The sequence below is a fragment of the Trachinotus anak genome, unplaced genomic scaffold (genome assembly GCF_046630095.1).
Source record: "Trachinotus anak isolate AG129_WGS33_773 ecotype Australia unplaced genomic scaffold, CSIRO_AGI_Tana_v1 ptg000003l, whole genome shotgun sequence".
In the NCBI taxonomy this organism is placed as follows: domain Eukaryota; kingdom Metazoa; phylum Chordata; class Actinopteri; order Carangiformes; family Carangidae; genus Trachinotus; species Trachinotus anak.
Window position 1 is genome coordinate 3,605,551 of NW_027273854.1, and position 21,833 is coordinate 3,627,383.

The following is a 21,833-nucleotide window of genomic DNA, read 5'->3' on the forward strand; positions in this document are numbered from 1 at the left end:
TTTGCCAAGTGAAATATGGAGTCACTCAAGTCAAAAGTTTTCCTCTTCAGGGAGCGTGAATTTGAAATTTCATAACAGTCTGCTTATTATTGGATAAAATTATGTTTTTAAAGTTGAACTGAAGTGTCCAAGAGTTTACTTTCTGGAGAGCATGAGTGCCCTCAGTCTAGTTGATGAAAATCCTTGCCCCATAGATTTCTTGTGTAAAAAGTGTGGGTTTTGCCTGATGGTTCCACTAAGCTAAAGGTCAGGAGATCCCCAAATACACAAGGGTTCATCCTCTGGGGGACTTTGAATAATGATGCCAAATTTCACGACAAACTGCATTGGAGTTGTTCAAGGTTTTGCAAGGTTGTACAAATAAAAAAAAAAGACCAGTTGATATCATCATCTTTAGATGCCAAAAAATATCTACAAATATCTTTTACATTGACAGAGAAACATTTTCTCCCTCTGAAGGTTTTATTCTCAAGGCTTTGGTGTAAATTGGACCTTTAGTAATGCAGCTTTTCACAGTGCTAACATAATACTCTGCACTCTGAAGTCGTTCATGTCACAGTTTTGCTTTCGTTAGGAGCATATTCCAGTACAGTGTAGTGCGACCTGACACGGAGCTGTTTCTCTGAGTCAGATAATGTGTCTGGTGCGTCTGAGGGCTCAGTCGTCTGGAGGCAGAGTCAAACAGCACAGGCAGGAAGGCTGAATGTGTGGCGAGAGTCTGGAAGCTGAAAATTAACAGCACAAGTGGGTTCGTTTATACATGAGGTGTGAATAGTATGTGATCATGCAGTGAGCGTTAGAAGTACTGCATGTCTGGAGCTGAAGCTGTCTGTTTCCATAGAGACCACAGAGAGTTTGTTAGAGCGTGGTGAGAAGCCCTGAACACGTGTGACGAAGAAACTTCTGACTTACAAACTTCTTCTTCTGTTGTTTTTCTGTCTCTCTGTTGATCGTGTCTACTCCTCCCTCCTCTTCCCCATGCAGTGTCTCTCTGGGAATGATGGTGTTGACACTAGTGCCCCCCTCTCTGTCGCCATGACGATGCCATTCAGCCCCCTGTCCAGCGACGAGGAGCAACAAAGGATGCTGGGAAACAGTCGTCACCTCTATCCAGGGGCAGAGGACGAGGAGGATGAGGAGGAAGAAGAGGAGGAGGAAATGGAAGAAGATGAGCGTGATGAGGACGGGGAGGAGGAGGAGAATGGCGAGCTGGAGGGGGAGGAGGAGGATGATGAAGAGGAGATGGTGGAGGAGGTCAGGCGAGGAGGCCTGTCAAGGGGGGTCAGAGGTGAAGGACACAGGCAGGGAGGTAAACTGGTCGGACGACCCAGCGGGGACAGGCAGATCCGGCCAGGGAACCCTGGACACACCGCTAACCCCTATTCATCCAACCCGGCGCCCACACACCAACAACCAGCCAATCAGATACAGCAGCAGCAGCAGAGGAGGCTGAAGGAGCGCAGCGCCAGCTCGGTGCCATCTGAGGACGCCCACATCGCCATGATGGTGTTCCGTATTGGGATCCCAGACATCAAGCAAACGGTCAGTGCTGTCTCTGCACGCACACTCACACACACACACACACACACACACACACACACTCACACACTCACACACACACACACACACTCACACACACACACGCACACACACACACACACACACTCACACACTCACACACACACACACACCCAATCTTCAACACTTCACAAACACAAAGGGCCTCAATCACACCCAGCTCCTGCAGCCTTAGTTCGTTCACCTCAGCTTTTCTGCCAAATGTCAGCACCTGGTTAGCTTAGCTTAGCACAAACCTGGAAACAGGATGTACAGCTACGCCTGGTTGTGTCCAAAGGTAACAACCTCCACCTACCAGCATCTTTTATTAACAAGTTCTGTCTTGTTTGTTTAAGAGAAAGTGTAAAAACAACAGTTTGTGTGCTGGGCAAAGCAGGTCTAGCTGTTTTAGCTTTGTGCTAAGCTAGGCTAATCTAATTATCAGCAAGACAGTGTGTTCAGGTACTCTCAGATCATTTTGACCTGCAGAAAAGATGTCGTTGGATGGATTTCATGTTAGAGAATAAAAAACCTTAGTTAGAAGTTCATCTGAAACACTGAAGGAGAAGCTTTAACTTTCACTTTAGAGATTTCACAACAAGAAAACCATCCTGCCACCTTCAAAAGACGTATTTGTCCTCTCTGCTTTTCTGTAGAACATTCATGTCGCCGCACTGACACAATATATTGAGGGCCTTGGGACTTTGAAGACTGATGTTAGGTGGGAGGGAGCCAGTGTTTGGCATCTGTGCCCTGAGGCCCATCCATCGTCTCATAACGGTGTCCACGGGTGTATGACGGTGTGTGAGGTCAGTTCAGTCAAAACCCTCGAAGAGCCGTTCTCCGGGAACGCTACAAATCACAGAGGACTGGGCACATTACGTCGATTAGATTCTCTCTCTCTTTCACTGCAACACCAGCGGAAAACTGAGAGAAGCGCAAACGCTCGTCAGCAAAGTGACTGTTCTGAGACGGCGAGCGAGACTTTCAAGGTGACCCAGCTGCTGAGAGAGAGAGAGAGAGAGAGAGAGACAGAGCCAAACTGCATACAAGAGCAACCATGATGAGAATATATGGGCAAAAATTTGATTAAAAAAAAACCACCGCAAGCATGACAGATTTAGACAGAGGGAAGCTGAAGAGGGTAACACAGGGGAAAGAGCTGCCTCTGGCTTAATGTTGCAAAAGAGCTTTTAAGTGGTGCGATAAAACACGTCATGAAAAGTCATTTTCGGAGTGGTGGTTTTAAGAGGGCTGTCCAGAATCATGACAGACCGATCCACCATCGCTCTCCATTTCCCTGATGCTGTCTTACATCACATCAGTGCGAAAGCTTCCATCAGGAGCGTGTCGAAATTTGCTTTCCAGGCTGGAGATGCAGCTGCCTCCACGTGCAGTAGCCAGGCGCCCAGACAGGGGTGGTTTCCCTCTCGTTTTTCCCCCTTTGTGTTTTTCTGATGAGTAAATAGAAACTCATTTGATAATTGATAATTTAATTATGAAGAGCAGAGAATCGGGGCTACATGGGACTGAAGCTACATCCAAGTGTGTGTGTGTTTGAGCCGAAGGAGAAGCAGAGAGAAACCAGAGAGTGTGCATCTTTGCTCATTGCCAGATTAAAGCCAAACCAGACCGCCTTTGTGTTCGACCATCAGAAGGCCGAGCTCCTCAGACATCAGCTGCCTGTCCTCTTCGCTCCTTCCTATTAAGCGATCGAGGCCTGTGCGACGTGTCAGCTTTATAAATCATCTGCAGGAATAAATCTGCAAATGAAATAAATGTATTTGTGAGGGCCTGTGTGTGTGTGTGTGTGTGTGTGTGTGTGTGTGTGTGCGTCCATATTTTATATTTGCCATCCCAGTGCACTATAAATGCCTCGCTCAACGCTTCTTCCTCCCTCTTGCTGCCGTGTGATTTATTATTGATCTGTGCATGGGTGTTTTTAGCAGTGTGTGTTTGTGCGTCTGTAGACACACACACACACACACTGCTGCTTGATTCAGTGTTTTTAAATCTAAGCATAAATAATTCACTGCTCCCTATTTATTCTAACAAATCGGCATCAAAGTTTAATTGTGAAAAGAGGGGAAAGGGGTTAAAACCTCAGAAATAGCTCGGTAGTACCATAAAACACATGGAGGCAGGATGTGGCATATGAGATGAGCAAGAGAAAGACAGAGAGAGAAGAGGGTGACAGAGGTGGATGAGAGAAAGAAATAAAACAGAGAGAGAGGTAAATGGAGGTAGACAGAGATAGAAGTTGATCAAAGTAGAGAGAAGGTAGCTGAGAAAGACAGCTGCAGAGAGATAAAGGTAGACAGAGGATGACAGAGTTAGATAGAGATGGATCCAGATGGATAAATTGAAGCAGACAGAAATACATAAAGGTGGAATCAGATTAAAGTACAGAAAGGACTTTTTAAGTTGCCTGTTAGTTGAATTTTATGTGGATTTTCTGTACCTTTGTATCTGGCCATGTCCACACCTCCTAAAAATTGTAAATATTCACTTTTTTAACATAAATTTGATTCCTGCCAGGGTGAAAAAAATCCCACAAAACTGCATTTACACCATGAGACAATAAAGTCAATTAAAAACATGACGTAAGAATAAGAGTCACAAAAAGAACCACTGTGCTCCAGATCACCTGGAATGAATTCAAGAAATCCACCTTAACCTCATGAGTAATACAGTGTTAATTCCTCCTCCTCATCACATAAACTAAATGTTTAACATCTGCCAAACTTGTATACTGAACTGTACCTCACTGAAAAAGCAATTCACAGTTAAAAGATATTTTTTTTGTTATTGTGGAAGGACACATTCACCCTCCTCTTCAAGTCCTTTGACAGGAAAGGTTTTCATGCCTCCACAGACTTTCTGCAGAATGAGTAGTCAAGAGGTGCAAATTAAAAGATAAGGATGAACATATACTATATGATATATATATATGCTTTGATTTGCAGGCCAATATTTATTAACTATATTTTCACTCTATGACAAAAATTTTTTATAAAATCTTCTTTGTCACAATGTCTCTAATTGTGGACTGAAGACTGACAAGTGCAGTATAATCACATTCATTAGCTCAGCTGACAGATGAGGATGACACTGATGGCTAATGTGCAGTTTTAACCAAAAACATGCAGCAGTGATCCGACACGGTGCAGTACCATCACCTTTTTCTTCTCAGGTTTTTAATCTCTTTTTTTTTGCGTCTCATGTCTGATTTTATTAAACTCACATGCTCAGACATAAAGATAAACATTAGCATTAGTAGATTAAACATGACCTCACAGACTTCTTACCCAAAGCACTGACAGAAAACACCGTCTTTCTCCCCAAGGTTATGAGAGTTCTAACCCACCATCAATCTAACATTTACTCTGTCTCCCTCTCTCTCACCCTGACTCACCCTCGTCGGGCCACTTTTCGCTCATTCACACCCTGCTCTTTCAGAATAAAACCCCTCAGATCTTCTTCTTTTTATTTCTCTCTCTGGTCCATCTCCCGCCCTCTCTCTCTCCTTTTCCACCTCCTTCTCTCACTGACGTCGGGTAATATCCCTTTACACTCCCAGTACATCAGGTCTGTTCTACATGTCAGCTAATTCACCCTCAATAAAGTCTAATTGCTTGTTAATTGTGTTGTAATGAGATGAGGGAGTGACTGTAACACACAAATGCAAATGTTATGAATTGAGGGAGGAGGATTTTGAGTGACGAAAGAGCACCCACATGCAGTAATGTAGGGGATACATAAACACACACAAACACTGGTAATTAGTGTTACATCCACCTTTGTTTCTGACAGAAATACAGCTTCTAACGTTGGATAGTCATCCATCAGTGTTGGGCATCTCTGAAATGATGTGTTTCATGCTGTGTGATTACAGATTTACCTACGCCAATTCACTCTGATGCACCAATTTATGTTATGTTTCCAGTGGGACTGCTGCACATAAGGTTGGATTTGCAGTAAATGGCACCTGGTAATTAGCCTGTGCTATTTTTTAGTGCTGAAAAAATAATTAGAAATCTGATAATGACATATCAGTTGAAATTGTTTTTGAGGATTTAAATGCATTTAAAAAAAAAAAAAACACACATTTTATAAACAAACATTTTTGGGCAAATATCTCTCAGAGGTAGTTAAAGGAAAAGGTCACAATTTTTTGAGGTGTGTCTTAAAACAACCTTCTGGTGCTCATATAAACAGTGAAACAGGTTTTGCTTGCTGTTAATCATTCCTCCTTTTTATCCTGGCCTTTAAAACACCCCCTTCTTATTGCACTTTTGATGCAAGTGATGGGGGACAAAATCCACAGTCCTTTCTTTTGTGCAAAAATGTATTCAGAAGTTCAGGTGGACCTAATGTGAGGCTTCTGCAGTCTGAGATAATCAGGTCAGATGGGCCTTGTCCACAGTTACAGCCTTTTTACTGTTTCTTTGCTGAGCTGCAGTGACAGGACGAAAACAAAAACAGGGAGTTTTGCACTAAAAAAACTGTAACGTTTGAAGAAATCCCCTTCATTTGTCTGACTCAGACTGCTGAAGCCTCTTATTAACTTCAGATAAACTTTGGACTGTAATTTTAAAGGTCAGTGTGAAGTGTGGAGGAATGACTGCAGCCAGCAGAACCTGTGTGATTATTCATTTGGGCACCTGTTGGTGAGAACCAGCTTCTGGATGTTTCTGTAGTGTTGCTGTTCAGGTGGCGTCGGTAAGATGCGATCTTCTCTCCTGTTGTTCCCAATGTGCAGATCACTACACATTTGTGTGTGTGTGTCTGTAGGTGTGTGTGGTCTGAAAAGGAAATCAAAGGAATAATTACGAACCTGTCTGTGTGTTAACATGCTGCATCCACCAGCACTGTCTACCAAAATGTCATAGCAAATCAATGGCATTAATATGGCAAGTAATGTACAGTTAGCTAGCACGCTAACCACTAGCGCTTTTGGGTTATTCCAGAAAATAAACTCTGTGACAAACGAGAGTTTATGATAATACACGATTTGTGAATTATGAACACCACTGAAGATTTTTGAAGCCTAAATGCAATCGCTAGAAGTAAAAAGCTAATGCTAGACTATAAACAAACTACACCACACTTGCATGACTTCAACGTCACCACTACTAAACTTCTGACTTGTCATTTGGTTTAGCGCCCCCCTACAAAAGCCTTTCCTCTTATGAAGTTAATAACAGTTTGCAGAAGCGTGAGTATAAGCATAACGAGGCTGTCAAAGCAGACTGGTGAGTATGATGACATTCAACGTCCCTGACAACCTCTTTAGCCACTTGTTAGCAACTGCTTTTTTTAAGAGACGTGAAAGCTTAAAGAAATCACTGATGTATTTAATGGCCTAGAATACAATGTGGAAATGTCTCTAGCTTGTGTTAATCACAGATCTTATTTCAGCCATTGAACCAAAACCCATAGACTACAGGACGCGGGAACCAGAAGTGCTAAAATGCTAACTAAATTTGTAGGACTCATCCCTGCGGCACTCTATTAACAACAGTGAACTTGACCTAGATTAACTAATATATCATGTTCACGTTTACTTATCATCAGATGCACACAGTTCAGCACACATCACAGACCACTGGTGACTCAGGAAATGCACTTCAGCAGCTACTTGTTAGCGAATAACAGACTGAAGCAGAGCTGAACAGAGAGCTGCTTCGCTCATATGGGGCTGAGCTGCTACGTCATCAGACAGGAAGCCATTCGTGCAGCACCTGACTATTGTTTTAAGACACTTGAAAAATTGTGAACATGTCCTTTTAAGAAAGAGTTGTGATGAAGATACGTCTGACGCTGCATTTTTTTGTCACAAAGAAAAAAGAAGCAGAGTTGCTGAATGCTGAAAAGTGAGAAAGCCTCCTCAATATGTTCAGGATTACTGGCACTTGATGGCATGTAGAAAACAGATAAAGGCTTTGGACTGGCTGCTAGTACGACTGCTACTCCATCAAGCCCAAGCTTTTCTCTGTGTTCCTCATGCCATAAAGTGCCTTTATTGGTGCACATATTTAGCAGACGGACTCACCTTTGTGCAATCATGAGAGCACTCAGAGAAAACATTTGTTGAAAGTCCTGCTTCCCCTCGGTGGGATTTACCTTTGCTGCATTAAAAGTCTCTGAACAGAGCTGCACCAGTCCACTGAGGAATCTCTCATGAGTCACTGTCAGTCAAGACTGCACCACTGCTGCACTGACACTGACTGAAAGATAAGATGTCCATGTGCACTATCAGCCTCCTACATTTGTCAGGAGGAGATTTTGGCCACTGCTCTATGCAGACAAAAAAAATCTGGGCTTCGTAGGTCAAGGAGAGGTTTAGTTGGATGGATTGTGTCGAGTCGTACTGGAGAGAGAGACAGATCAGGGTGCTGTGTAAAAAGTTATTTTTCACTGTAAGAGTTGATGTCCTGTCCCATTTCATCTGCTGAAGGTTAAAACACTTCTGGCATAACAAACCTGTGTTGAGGAAAACTTACGATCCAGCCCTCAGTCTCCCACTAAGCGTAATTTTGGGGATTTTTGTAGGTCAGATGTCTGGAAGCAGAGCTGCATTTGGCTGAAATGTGTTTTAGAAGGTCTAAGTGAAATACAGCTGTTGTTTCAACAACATTTGAATGAATAAATTACTTTAGTGACCTGCTTCAAACTCTCTATCTCTGAAATGTTTGCCTTGACTTTATGTAATAAAATGCTGCTGACAAATTAATGCATCAGTAATAATAATCCTTTTATATATTATATATGAAAATTGGAGGAGCTATTCTGCATGATGAGAAATTTTAATCTTGATAATTTAAGATCATTTTGTTGCTAATAATCTTTATCTTCACTCAGTAAAATTTTGAATGCATAACTTTTACTGGTAAAGTATTTTGCCATTCATTTATTCATCCATTGCCAGTCTGTCACGGGGCTGCCATACACCTATGGGCAACTTGGAGTGGAGGAATCCCATGCAGGCACAAGGAGAACATGCAGAAAGGCCCCAGCCAACCAGAACCCAGGATCTAGTTGGTGTGAGGCAGCAGTGCTAACCACTGCACTTTGCCATTAGTGCTTAAACAGAATGTGAATACTTCTTCCACTACTGGTGACACTGATGAGCCTGACTCCTGAGTTTACTGGTTCTGGACCTTGCCGCTCTGCACTCATCCTTCCTCTAATGATGGTGGCTGATGAAAAAAGGCTCTGGTCCATTAACTCACTGATGCACACAGCGACAGTCAGATGTGTGTGTCACAAGTTGTTGATGTGATCCTGTCGCAGCAGGCGGTCCGGGCACTTTTGTTTGCAGGTTTATTAGATTGTCAGACTCGTGCACATGCAGACAAGTTGGCATTTGCCTGCCGAGCGCATTAAGCAGCATGAAACAAATGAGTTTTCTCTGCTGTTTGACTTGAGTTCAATTCTTGCAAACTCTGAAGTATAAGCAGCAGCCCCCCGAGGCAGGATTTGGCCTCACAAACACTTGCATGCTGAAATACAGACACACACACATGCACACACACAATGACACACACACTTTTATTCCAGTGCCTATAGTTAGGATATGTGAACTACTCAGACTACAAGACACAGACAGAGTCCACTGTGCCTCTCTACAGCAGTGTCAGTGTTGTATGTTAATGAAAGGGTGAGCCCCAAAGGTGAACAGGGGACTGAGATAATAGAGAGGGAAGGATGGGAGGAGGGAAGGAGGGGAGGAGGGAGGGCAGGGTGTGAGACAATGGAGACAGAGAGCACGAGGCGGAGAGGGGATGACAGGAATACTTAAATGAAATTAATTCACTCTTCTTATGAACTTCTGTGGAGAGAAAGGGGGTGGCTGGAGCGCTTAAGAGAGAGAGAGACTGGAGAGAGACAGAGAGAGAGAGAGAGAGATATGGAGAGTGAGAGAGAAGTTGACTTAAATGGCGACATGGCTGGTGTGTGTGTGTGTGTGTGTGTGTGTGAGTGAGTGTGTGTGTTTGGTGGGGGGTTATTTCCCCATAGATCTCATTAAAGGCTTCTAGTCCCCGTGCACTTGGCCCTGCAGAAAAAGACCAGAGGGACAGAGATAGAGAGAGCTATAGACAGAGAGGAAAGAGAGAGAGAGAGACTCTTATTGCTGCATAGATAAGTGACAGAGCTGTTACAGAGAGATGGAGCAAGAGCGGGAAGGAGGAGGCAGAATAAGGTAGAGATAGGCAGGGGAAGATAAAGAGCAGCATGGACAGAGTGAGTGGGCGTATGTGAGTGGGAAAGTGTGATCACAGCTTTAGGAGGCAAGACAGAATTTTTGGTCTGCATAATGTTAAAACCAAGAGAAACAGGAGGACTTAACGCCACGTTAATGTAAGAACTAAGAATCATATGAAAGTTATAGGTTATATATAAAAGCTGTGACTCATTTACAGACACTCGTATCTTCATTATGTGTCAGTATGTTTTTTGCAGTATTTATTGTTTTTGCACAATTTGCACAATTTAAAATACACATAAAGTGACAAGGAAAACAAATAACATACAGTGCAGGGAGAGGCAAAAAGCCCAGATGGGCTTTTTTAAAGCCTCCACCAGTACTATTATACACACATAAAGTAGTATTATACATAGAAAAAGTAGCATAATACATACATATTATAGGATTATAATTACTGATGCATTAATGTGTAAGTAGCCTTTTACTTTAGTGAAGTAAAAGTAAAAAGATTTGAACCACTCTGATAAACTTCATCTGCAAAACGCCAAATCTCATGAAGACATTTCTGTACATAATTGCACCCTAAAAACCATATTTTTCTAAAGCAAGTGACACAGTCTGCAGTGCAGTAACAACAGTGTATTCAGCTCGTTTTTATTTTAAAGAAATACCTGGAACAAAGGGATTTGTGTTGAAATTTAGTTGGGATATTCTCACTGCAGTATCAGATTAAAATTACTAACTGAAATTACTTGGCCATTACATTTTGTGTACTGAACAATGCATTATATTTAGGAGGATATATTTGCCTCTGAAATTTCATGAAGTAGAAGTATAAGGTAACGTACAATAAAAATACTCAAGTACCTCAACATTTTACAACAGCACAGTAACCTAGTTGAGTAAATAACTTAGTTATTTCCACCACTGGCAGTATCCTGGTTATATTTCACCCATGTTAACACCATGTCCTGGTTTTAATAAATCTGGATAAACCCTTACACTGGTTTAAGACATCTGGGTATGGCAGCTGTAGAGCTAGAGCCATGTGTGCGGGTGCATCATCCAATCGTCCACAGTAAAACAAATAACTGTAAACAATGTAATGACGATGATCAATGAACTGAAACCAAGAGAAGAAATTGTATTGTTGCTTGTTCTGCAGTAGAGCTCTGACAGCCAGACACCAAACTGTGTTCGTATATAGAAATGAGTGGAAGAAACCTGGACACTGTTCTGACCATGCAAACAGGGTCAAGTCCTAAATACAAGACTTAAAGCCAGCATCCTAATGTGCCTGTAGAGTGTGTATTTCTGATTGTAAGTTGTTCTGTTAGTTTGTTCTGATTTCTCCAAATGAAGCTAGTGTCCTGGCTGGGTGCTTCCAGGAAAGTGACTCTGTTTGCACATCAAGTTAAGAATCCAAACACAAACAGCAGCGTTCTCCGCTCCACCGCTACCTGTCTGTTACCCAGTGAATAATTTAGTCAGTGTGATTTGTCGTGAGGAGAAGGATAAACGCTCTGGCTCGGTGTTCAGTGTTAAAATCCTGGTTTTCTCATTTCACTGAAAACACAGCAGAAAGTACATTAACTCACACTGCACACAGTTTTTCAGGTGGCTGTATTTCATCTCTTCCCCACTTCACTGCAGAGATATTGTACTTTTTACTTCCTCACATTTATCTGACTGACATACAAGTTACTTTTCATAAGAAGATATTGAATTTTCGACCTTTTAGTCTTGTTGAGGCCCCTCGTCATGTTTCCACCAAAAGAAAGTTCTACTGAAATAACTGTTATCTATTATATTTCACATAAAAAGTAAAAGATTAGAGTCAACTGAACTCAAGAACACAGCTGTCTTCTCTGCTGTATCTGACAAAACAAGTACTTTTACTTTTGATACCTAAAGTGGCTGATAATACTTTTATTCGAATATAATTTTGAATGTAGTAATTTTAGTTGTGTTTTCACAATGTTACACTGCAACTTTTGCTTTTTTACCATTGAAATACAATGAGCACCAGTTCCTGGCGCTTGCTGTGTAAGTGCTTTGTGTAATTTACCCAGAGAGTCCTGATGAGTGTTAATTCAAGAGGTAAAAAAAACAACAACAAAAAAACATCTTGGCATTTGTATCAACAATAACAATAATGTTATTGAACATAGATATACAATCCAACAACAATTTTCACACAAAGCTCACAACTGGAGGCGAAGTTGCAAGGCTGTTGGTGACTCTAATAGCTGTGATTTAAGTGAGAGACAGTGCACAGACAGGACTACTGAACCGATGAACAACTGTTCGTATTGTGAGGTGAATCAGTGGGAAAACCGTCTGTTCACACAACCAGGTTGCCTTTATTTTGAAGGCCTGATGAGAAAGATGAATCCATGATGAGCCCTAATTGGCTGGAGGATCAATCATATTCCTTGAGGGATGTGGATCAATAAGCAGCGTGGAAATGAGTTAGAATTTTCTTGGGTTTATGCTAATTATCAGTGTTTTATAACTGTGCAGGCCCACTGTGGGAATATTGCTCCTGCATGATGACTGAATTCTTAACTTCCATTTCCACCTGCTGTGACTGTGATTCACTTTGGAGTGTTTGCTTGCATCCTTTAATGGGACCGTAAGTGCAGCGTGTAGGCTTGTGTGTGCATATGTGTGTGTGTGTGTGTGTGTGTGTGTGTGTGTGTGTGTATGTGTGTGTGTGTGTGTGTGTGTGTGTGTGTGTGTGTGTGAAAGCTAATCTAATAAAAACAGACACACCTCTTCATCTTCTTTCACTCTCACACTCAAAATCTTAGACGTTCCCCTCCCTTTTACTCTGCTGTCTTTGTACCACGCTGCTGTAACGCTGCTGTAACACACACACACACACACACACACACACACACACACACACACACACACACACACACATACATAAATAAGAAATCCATGCACACCGATGCACACTATCATGCACAAGCACACACACACACACACACACACACCCTCCCAGTACCCCATCTCCTAGGGAACACAGGAATGTCTCTATGGCAACAAGCAGCTTGCTCCACTAATGAACCGGTTGTCATGGTGACCGGGTTGGCTGTGCGCGAACGGAGACACTGAATAAAATAGAGGGAGAAATTGTTATGTTACTCCTCTGCACAAAACCCCCGTGCAGGGTTTTATCTCTTTCTTTGTAGAACAGACACACACACACACACACACACACACACACACACACAGAGAAATGTGTGTCTATGAAGAGATTAAGATGAGTGACAATGCCAGAGCTAATGTTCTGGGTGAGAAGAAGTGTTGGCTCGTGCAGCAGTGCAGGAAGAGGCAGGGATCCCTGCAGCTGGCTGCACTCTGCATGGGCCAATCATCCTGCTGCTGCCTCAAGGTCAGAGAACATCCCAACCCCACCTCAGGCAAGGAGAGGAAGAGAGAGAACGAGAGAGGGAGAGAGAGCAAGCAGCGCCAAAAACCTTATGTCAGCCATCTGTGTCGTGATCTATGTTCCACTTTGCTGACTGAGCCTCTGAGCCGTTCTGCGTTTGGCCATTCACAACCCCACCGGAAACACTTCAAGCTGCAGCAAACCGCCATTCATATCCTGTCTGCCAACGGAGGCCACCGGGAATCACCCCCTTTTTACTCTGCTGCTGTCTCCCCCTGCTGGTTCAGAGGGGAACAGCCTCAGTGTGCTGCAGTCAGTCCAGGGAGAACACCCACTGCCACTGGACCGGACTCCAGGACTCTCCACAGGGTCCTGAGATTAATTTAGAGGGTACGAGATGATTATTTAATGGGATCAGAAATTAGAAACGTGCTGTTCTGCCATACAAAAATTATAATCTTAATATTTGTTTCACCTGTGGAAGATGATGTACTCAGATTCCTTCACTAAAGTAAAAGTACCAATACAACTATGTAGAAATACTTATTACAAGTAAATGTGCTGCATTGAAATAACTGGTGATGTCATGTGACTATAACATTATTAGATTGATACTGACACATCGATGCATAAGCATGAATTTAAAGTTGTATCTGGTCGAGTGGGAGCTGATTTCAACTACTTAATAGTCAGGTATGTTTGTCCAGTGGTTCCCAAACTAGGGTTCCGGCCCCTTCAAAGGGTCACAGAATAAATCTGAGACGTTGATTAATGGGAGAGGAAAGGGAAACAAAGATCGGTTACACACACTTGTATTCTTGGTTTGGACTTTGCTTTTCATGTAAATTACTGAATAATTTTACTTGGAAGTTCAGCAGTTGACACATGACAACATGATACTGCTTTTCTGTGAGGTGTCACAAGCCCTAAGTGTTGGTTTAACAACATGTTGTACTTTAAGAAGCTTCTCGTATGTGTTTTTATGTAAAATCTTAAGTACTGACTATAGCTGTAAAAATGGAATTAAAAAAGTATTATATCATAGGAAATATATTTATATGTATTATATGTAAGAAATATATTTCCTTCTGGAATATGGTGGAAATACTCCACTAAAGTCACAGATGGTCTGCCCCCCCAAAAAATATAGCCGATCATTTCGCTCCATATGTGGTGGATTGCAGCTTGAGGTCCTGAGGCAGAGTCATGTTTAAAAGTTTAAGCATCTAGTTTAAGAAAATCTGTGGCTTTTTCACAGTTTATGCATTTATGAAAGTCTGGATTAACTAAAAGTGACCAGGTTTTTTTCTATTGTGGCTTCTACTGTGTAGATTGATGTGTATGATGAACTTAGTCCAGCAGCATCTTCATCATTACAGTTCTGAAAACCCAGTTTTATTAACTTATGATGTCAATTTATTTTAATGTCTTCTAAACCACTGTTTTCTGCTTTCCAGGCTGTTCACATGTTAAGATTATAAAGATTTTTCTGTATGAATTGTTGCTCTATGAAGAGAAGGCTGAGTGAACGCCTCCGTCTACATCTCCTGCAGAAATGTTTGCGGTTTAACCCGGATGCCACAGTGTGGAAGGCCAAGCAGCAGGTGCTGTGCTCCCTCACCGAATCACTGCGGGACGTCCTGAACTACGGACTGTTCCAGCCGGCCACGGACGGCCACGATGCCAAGTTCTTGGAGGAGGAGAGACTGCTCAGAGAGTACCCACAGTCCTTTGAGAAAGGGGTACCATATTTGGAGGTACTATTTCAGTCTTCCTTTGACACAGTTGTAAGACACAGTACTGTTAAAGTGGAAGAAAGTGATGTAGTCTGAATGTCCTCAAGATGTCACTGTTATTCATTCGTGCACCAGTTAAAACAGGCTCTGATATGACGACCTCCACCTTGAAAGTTTAGAATAAAAGTGAATATCGAGGATCGTCACAAAAATGTAATTCTGCTCTTTAAACATTGACCGTTTGCGCTGCAGGGAACATGCAGGAGTTATGGTGCTTCCTGTTTGTGAGTTATTTAAGTTGGACTGTAAAACCAGAGTTTATGAATGAAGTTACATACACACTTCTGAGAGGAGAGTCACACAACTGTTCAGCTTCCCTGCTCTGTTTCCATGTTACAGCTGCTAATCTCCATATCCAGTCTGTACAGTCACCTTCTCTTCATGCTGCATTACGTCTCCGTGGAGGCTCTAAACCGTCTTTACACTGCTGTAAAGCCGTTTCTTTCACACTTCTTGTCGTCAGTGATGTAGAAGCGGAGGTTTGTACAGCAAACCAGATAAAAGCTTCTCTGTAGAATAAATCTGCAGGCCCCATTTTGTGGATCTAGGCCAAAAGCTAAGAGAATTGAGGACAAAGGGCCTCTGTGTTCGGATTAACTCTTCGTTTGCTTTCTCTTTTTCTTCCTTCCTCTTAGTTTCGATACAAGACCAGGGTGTACAAACAGACCAATCTGGATGAGAAGCAACTGGCCAAACTGCACACTAAGGTATAAAACCCACCTTCCTGACAAGGTGTGAGCTGCGTGTTATATGGTGCAGTGTGAGTGAATGGAAATCAGCACTGTGCATGTCTGCATGTGTAGGTGTATGCATGAGTGAGGAAGCATTTATCTCTGCATATCTTTCCATTCACCCTTAGTGAGCGCGACTGCTCAGTGCATCCTACTGTTCTGTACTAATGCTGCACTGTACTGTAATGTCACGCATCACAATTTCATGAAGTTGCACCAACATAAAGTGAGACAACAAAAGCAAAGATATAAAACACATCTCAAAAATAATATTTTCTGTAATACCATAAAATGCACTGGGATTGCAATTGATTAACCTCTGATACAGTTTGTCCATTTCCATTTCTGTCATTGTATGCATTCAATCCAAAGCTATCAGCTATATATATAAATGTGGTCCCTTCAGATGTGACATAAACTTATTCCACTGTATGTAAAAACTCCCCCTTTTTTGGGGTCTTAAGTTCAGTGTGTTGTCTCTTGTAGGCCAGCCTGAAGAAATTCATGGATTATATTCAAACCAGCGCTGTGGACAAGATGGCCAAGTTCATAGACAAGGGACTGGATCCCAACTACCAGGACTCTGACACCGGCGGTAAGAAGGGGCACAGAGCCTGAGGAGATTTCTCCTCCATGCTGCCATTTATCTCCACTCTTTAGAGGTTTTAGTGCTGGAGAGGCAAATAGAGTGTAAAATATAGTTTATTGTCAAACTATACTAACTTGTAACTTGTCAACGTGATGCCGGTCAATCAAGGTAGTTTGCAAATAAGACGCAGCATTTTAGGGGCCAAATTAATAATATTTATTGCCTCTATAAAATATTTGGTCCATATACAGTGAACTGTACATATGTCTATATACATATCAACAGTTTTTCAATGTTTCCTTCATCTCTCTGTTGGTTTATTGAGTTGTCCATGATGTAATCTCAGGTAATGACACCTCATACAGAGTCACACTGTAGCACTGAACATACAGTATAAATGTGGATTTGAGAGTCAACCTCCCAAGTGACTAAATCAGCACACTGGAGTCCAGCAGCTCTGTGACTTGTGGCTCTGCTGTATAAACTCAACCTTTAAACTCTCTGCAAACAGCAACACCCCCCCCCTCCTCTGTCTGCCCCCAGCTCTCAGTATGTTGGCCTAACACTCTGTCAAGGATCTGAGCCAGAGCTGTTCACAATGTGGTGGCTTTTCTCGGATCCTGTTAGTGCTTCGGGGGGGCAGCAGACGGCTCATTTACAGTTTGGGTGTGCTGCTCTGTGTCACTCCAGCCACTCGGGGAGCAAGTGTCAAAACACAAAACACAGCCTGTCATCACGGGTGTGAAACACACTTCCGCTGCAGAACACGGGGGGGCAACAGAGAGCCCTGATGAGCCCACCCCTTCACTGACACGCTGTACTCGTATCACATGGGGAAGAGTGTGTACAAACCTTACACCTGAAAATGATGCTTCAGCTGATTATTGATACTTAATCAGGCTCTGATACTGGACCCTGGTTCCTCTACTTCTGTATTAACTTTATACTTGATTTATTTATGCTTCTTATTTAAATACTTGATCAACTCAATAAGGTGGGCAAATTCATTTCATTTGATCAGGGACTGATCAGTGCAGTGAACTGCAGGTCCCATAATGCTTTGGGAGCTGTTAGAGTTTAGCTTATATTTATTTACATTTTGGCATATTGGCACCATTAAAAGCCATTAAAAGCTGAATTAGCCATTACCAGTTCCCTCACACAGTGTTCTGCATTTGAGAGGAGTGTCTTTTCTTCTGATTTCTAAGTGGATTTGCAGACGTTTATTTGCGAAGGTGAGAATGGATTGAAGTGCTTTGGCAAAGTAATCCTCTCTTTCGTCAGCACATCCTAAGTTTGCTGTAAATCTCCCTCAGTCCATGTGTTAAAAAGCTGTTTAGTATCACCACACATCTCCAGAAAATGTCAACAAGATTTCCTCTCCTCTGCTGACTGTGAAGTGGTGTCAAGGTGTTCTGACAATCAGTCCGTGAAGTGTAAGTGCAGCATTAGATCTGTACAGGGAGGGAAAAACATTCTGTTCTGTGGTTCGAGGACTGAGATATCCCCACAATTATTAACACTTTTACATCTGACCTGTCTGTCTCTCTGAAACTCTCTCTCCAGAGGGCTCACACTGAGTGCATTTAATAGGACATGAAACCGTTCAGACACATTCAGAATGGCTCCTGTCAGGAGGGGCTCACTTCCATGTTTGCCAACCACTAAATGGGTATTTAGTGTCCCTCGGTTCATCAGGACATGGTACCTTCAGAGGAAATGCAGTCAAAACATGTCCCCTAATTATATTGTACCTGAGATCTACAGCAGCTGTTCAAAGCTAAAAAAAAAAACTTGTTCTCCTCTTTGCCAAAAACTCTCCTGTCGCCATGGCAGCCAGATCGCTGCACCATGTTTTTACTGGGAGCACTTTGAATGCTTTTATTCTTCTAGATGCCACTGAACTTTCTTGCTGAAGAAGTTGGTTTAGGAGTGTTGTGACACAGCATTGCTTTAATTATGAAATAATTTGATTGAGTTTCTTTGTTGATTGATTTGATGTCAGTATAACTGGCAAAGCTAAAATACATCTGTGGGAAAAACTGCATTAGCTTGGAAGCTAAAGCTGCTGCCTGTTAAACGGCACCCAGTTCAATAAGTAAATCTCCGGAGGAACTTTTATTTTGTCTCACATTCTAGCAAAGATGAATTTGAACATTTGCAGGAAACTTTACAGCTGGTTATACTGTCTCAGGGTGTGCGGTTCAGTAACCTGGGAATAAAACTTAGAAGATGATGGTGGGATTTAGGAGTGATGTCTTCTCTATGAAGTGAATCTTCTTTTATCTGCCTAAAAACTGCGACTGTGAAAAACTGTAACTGATAATTTCCTGTATGTCTGAAACCACAGGTGCAAAGGGTCTCAAACATTGGCCCTGGAGCTAGATTTGGCCCATAGGACCTCCAACATGTTGAGGATTCATTGCTAAAACCGGTTGCAAATAGATATTTTATTCTATTAATGTTTTTTTTTTTGTTATGTTAGAGTAACAATTCAGTTTTACATTAAAGCAGCAAAATTGGAGGATAATGGCACGAGACATTTGTGGTTCCCAGATGATGCATGCTGATGGCTCGGTGAGCTCCTGACTTTCCCTGTGACATTTATGGTTTTTAGGGAAACATCTCAACAACTGTTGGAAGAATTGCCATGAAATTCATCACAGTCATTCATGTTCCCCTCAATCACTGTATTGATCACCTAACTTTTCCTTAATTTCCTTAATTTCTTAATGACTTTGTCCAGTCATACGTTTTCCATCAGTTGACATTCAGCTGAAAGCACCATTATACCTAATTACATTCAATGAACCACGGGTCTGACTCTGTTGTTATATTTAATATTTTAAAAAGTTGAGTTTTTGATCACTAGTATGGAGGACTGAAACTGCCAAAATCAAAAATAAATAAATGAATAAATAAAATGGAAATTTAAATGGGAAAGTAAATAAATAGGGGAAATAGTACGAAGGTAAATGTTTTATAAGCTGTTTTTAGAGGGCAAAGTAGTTTTAACGTTCAGCTTGAAGTCAAAGCAACTCTGATTTAATGCTGTGCACTTGACTTTGTCTTATCTGAGTGGAGAAAGCTGTCAAACAACACCACTGTGGCTCTTAAATAATCTGACTTTGCTCGAGAACAGTCCCTCAGACCATTAAAAAAAACCCTTATCTGTATCTCTGTGTGTGTGTGTGTGTGTGTGTGTGTGTGTGTGTGTGTGTGTGTGTGTGTGTGTGTGTGTGTGTGTCCTCCAGAGACTCCTCTGTCCCTGGCGGTGCAGTGCGAGCCGGGTGGCGGTGAGGCCATCCGGGTCCTAGTGGAGGGAGGGGCTCATATTGACTTCCGCGCCAAAGATGGACTCACACCGCTACACAAGGCTGTTCGAGGCCACCGCCATACAGCCCTGCTGGTAAACATCCACAGACACTGTTGTCCTTTCATAGAAACGCTGTTCTCTTCATAACGAGTAATGAGTTTTCATTGTCCTGCCATGAAAAGAGAAAAAACAACCTACAGCGAGGTTTATATATATATCCACAGGATGGATATGTGCCATGAAGCTGATACTGTATCATCCTCATTTGTGTTACTGTAACAGTAAACAAGCTGGAGACAGATTGAACAGACCCTCCCACTCAGCAGTCCACACCAGCCCACGCACAAAATGCACATGAACAAAAAACCTATTCTCCTATTCAACCAGAGAGAGAAAAGAAAAGATAATAAAATTCAGATTGCCTGGTTTTGAAGGCGTGTGGCACATTTACATTTTAGACATTAGTCCAGATTTTCAACTCCCAAATCAACAAGAATACCTGTAGAGAGGAAGCTCATTCAGAGGGGTGATAATTGCATGTGTTACACTGGCAGAAGGAAAGAAACAGCTGCTAAACTGCATAAAGATTTGCAGCAGAAAACATTATTCTGTCTAGCCTGAGGTGTTGCATGACCTCTGTGAACCCGTGGCTCTGTGTTCCCATCCTGATTTAAAATTCCATAAATATTCCTCAACAGGAGCTGGAAACCACCTTAAGATATTTTTCCCTTCCTGTTTTTCTATTGTTGTGTTTTTGCTCATAAAATCCATCATTAATTTACTGCATAGTAATGGTTGCATAGTTAATCAAACTCCCTGCATGTTATCATCACCACCGGTCCCATACAGGAGGTTCACCCGTCCCGCTGTGTCGTCCTGCAGGTCCTGCTGTCTCTGGGGGCGTCTCCGGACTACAAGGACCGACGAGGGCTGACGCCGCTCTACCACACTGTGCTGACAGGGGGCGACACCTCCTGCTGCGAAACGCTGCTCTACCACCGCGCCAAGCTGGGCATCAGGGATGAGAACGGCTGGGACGAGACACATCAGGTACATGTGTGTATGTGTCTGTGTATAGTTTAATTCCCTTAAGAGCTGAAAGGAAATTTGTTTTCAAGAATTTGCATAAAAAAATAAGAAAAAATAACTACAGTTGGTACAGTTCAAAAGAAATTAAAGCAAATAATAAACACTGTTTTTTTTAATTTTTATTATCTCCCATGTGCTGTGTGTACAGTTAATTCAACACATGTGCCTGGGGTAAAATCTTTCAAACAAATGGGGTCAGTGGCCTAATTTGTGTCTATTTGGGGGTGGTGGAGCAGGAAAAAAAGTCCTGCCTCGGGGTGTTTGGGGTTTTAGTTTCTGTTGTTTGTTTTGCACAAGTGTGCACAGGTCGTTTTTTTGTAATGTACCAGTGTACTCTGTGTTCCAGTGTCTGCGTGTGCACAGCGTCTGTCTCTATTCATGCCATGAAACACCACACCTCTCATCCTTTATCCCGGACACCCTTCACCCTTCATCCCACCCATCCTGCGTCCGCGGCCTCATCCTCCTGCGGTGAAGTGGATAGATGAGGCCAGCAGAGACATATTAAAGGTATCAGCCTCTTCATCTCGGTGTGATCACCCACACTTCATCAGCCACTCAGAGCCCTCATCTTATACTGTCTGTGTGTGTGTTGAGTGGGATTTGACTCACAAGTTTAACACTGATACTGAGATTTTGGTATTTTTAGTCACCACAGCCTATATTTTATATTTATATACTACATGATATATAAAAAATTATATTATCATACCCACCAAAACTCCTCCTACTTTAATTCAGACAAGTTAAATTCCTGGTGGTCACCCAGATATTATTGCCTTAAAGTAAAAGCCCACTGATCTGAACTGTAGACTTTGATATAGACAGACTGTAATACTGATGCATTCAGCTTCACAGTTCGGTGAACACTGCCTCCACTGGTGCTTTTATTTTCTTATATCAAGACACTCTGGAGTTTATTATCACACACATACCACGACTGCATATTAAAGGATAAAAAGGAAGTCCATGTTGAAATCAACTGAAAATGTACTTGTAGTCCACCAGTGACTTAACTGATAATGTAGCATGAAACAGAAGTATCGTTGCCATGGTTACTCTTAGTTTTACTCACTAATTTAGGTCATCTGTTATAAAATATGTCTGAGCCGTGCTGATGTGCGATTCTTACAGCCAACCAAT

The 21,833-nt window shown here is 42.1% G+C and overlaps 1 protein-coding gene across 1 annotated transcript in view; it reads left to right on the forward strand.

The window, feature by feature from the left end:
- The first annotated feature begins 883 nt into the window (after window positions 1–883).
- shank1 (SH3 and multiple ankyrin repeat domains 1) overlaps window positions 884–21,833 on the forward strand; it is a 60,554-nt gene continuing 39,604 nt past the window's right edge. Inside the window, exons 1-6 of the mRNA XM_071466928.1 lie at window positions 884–1,542; window positions 14,723–14,926; window positions 15,601–15,672; window positions 16,183–16,291; window positions 19,540–19,694; window positions 20,484–20,651. Of these exons, the coding sequence (XP_071323029.1) occupies window positions 979–1,542; window positions 14,723–14,926; window positions 15,601–15,672; window positions 16,183–16,291; window positions 19,540–19,694; window positions 20,484–20,651 (1,272 nt within the window). The 5' untranslated portion in view covers window positions 884–978. The remainder of the gene's footprint in view (window positions 1,543–14,722; window positions 14,927–15,600; window positions 15,673–16,182; window positions 16,292–19,539; window positions 19,695–20,483; window positions 20,652–21,833) is intronic.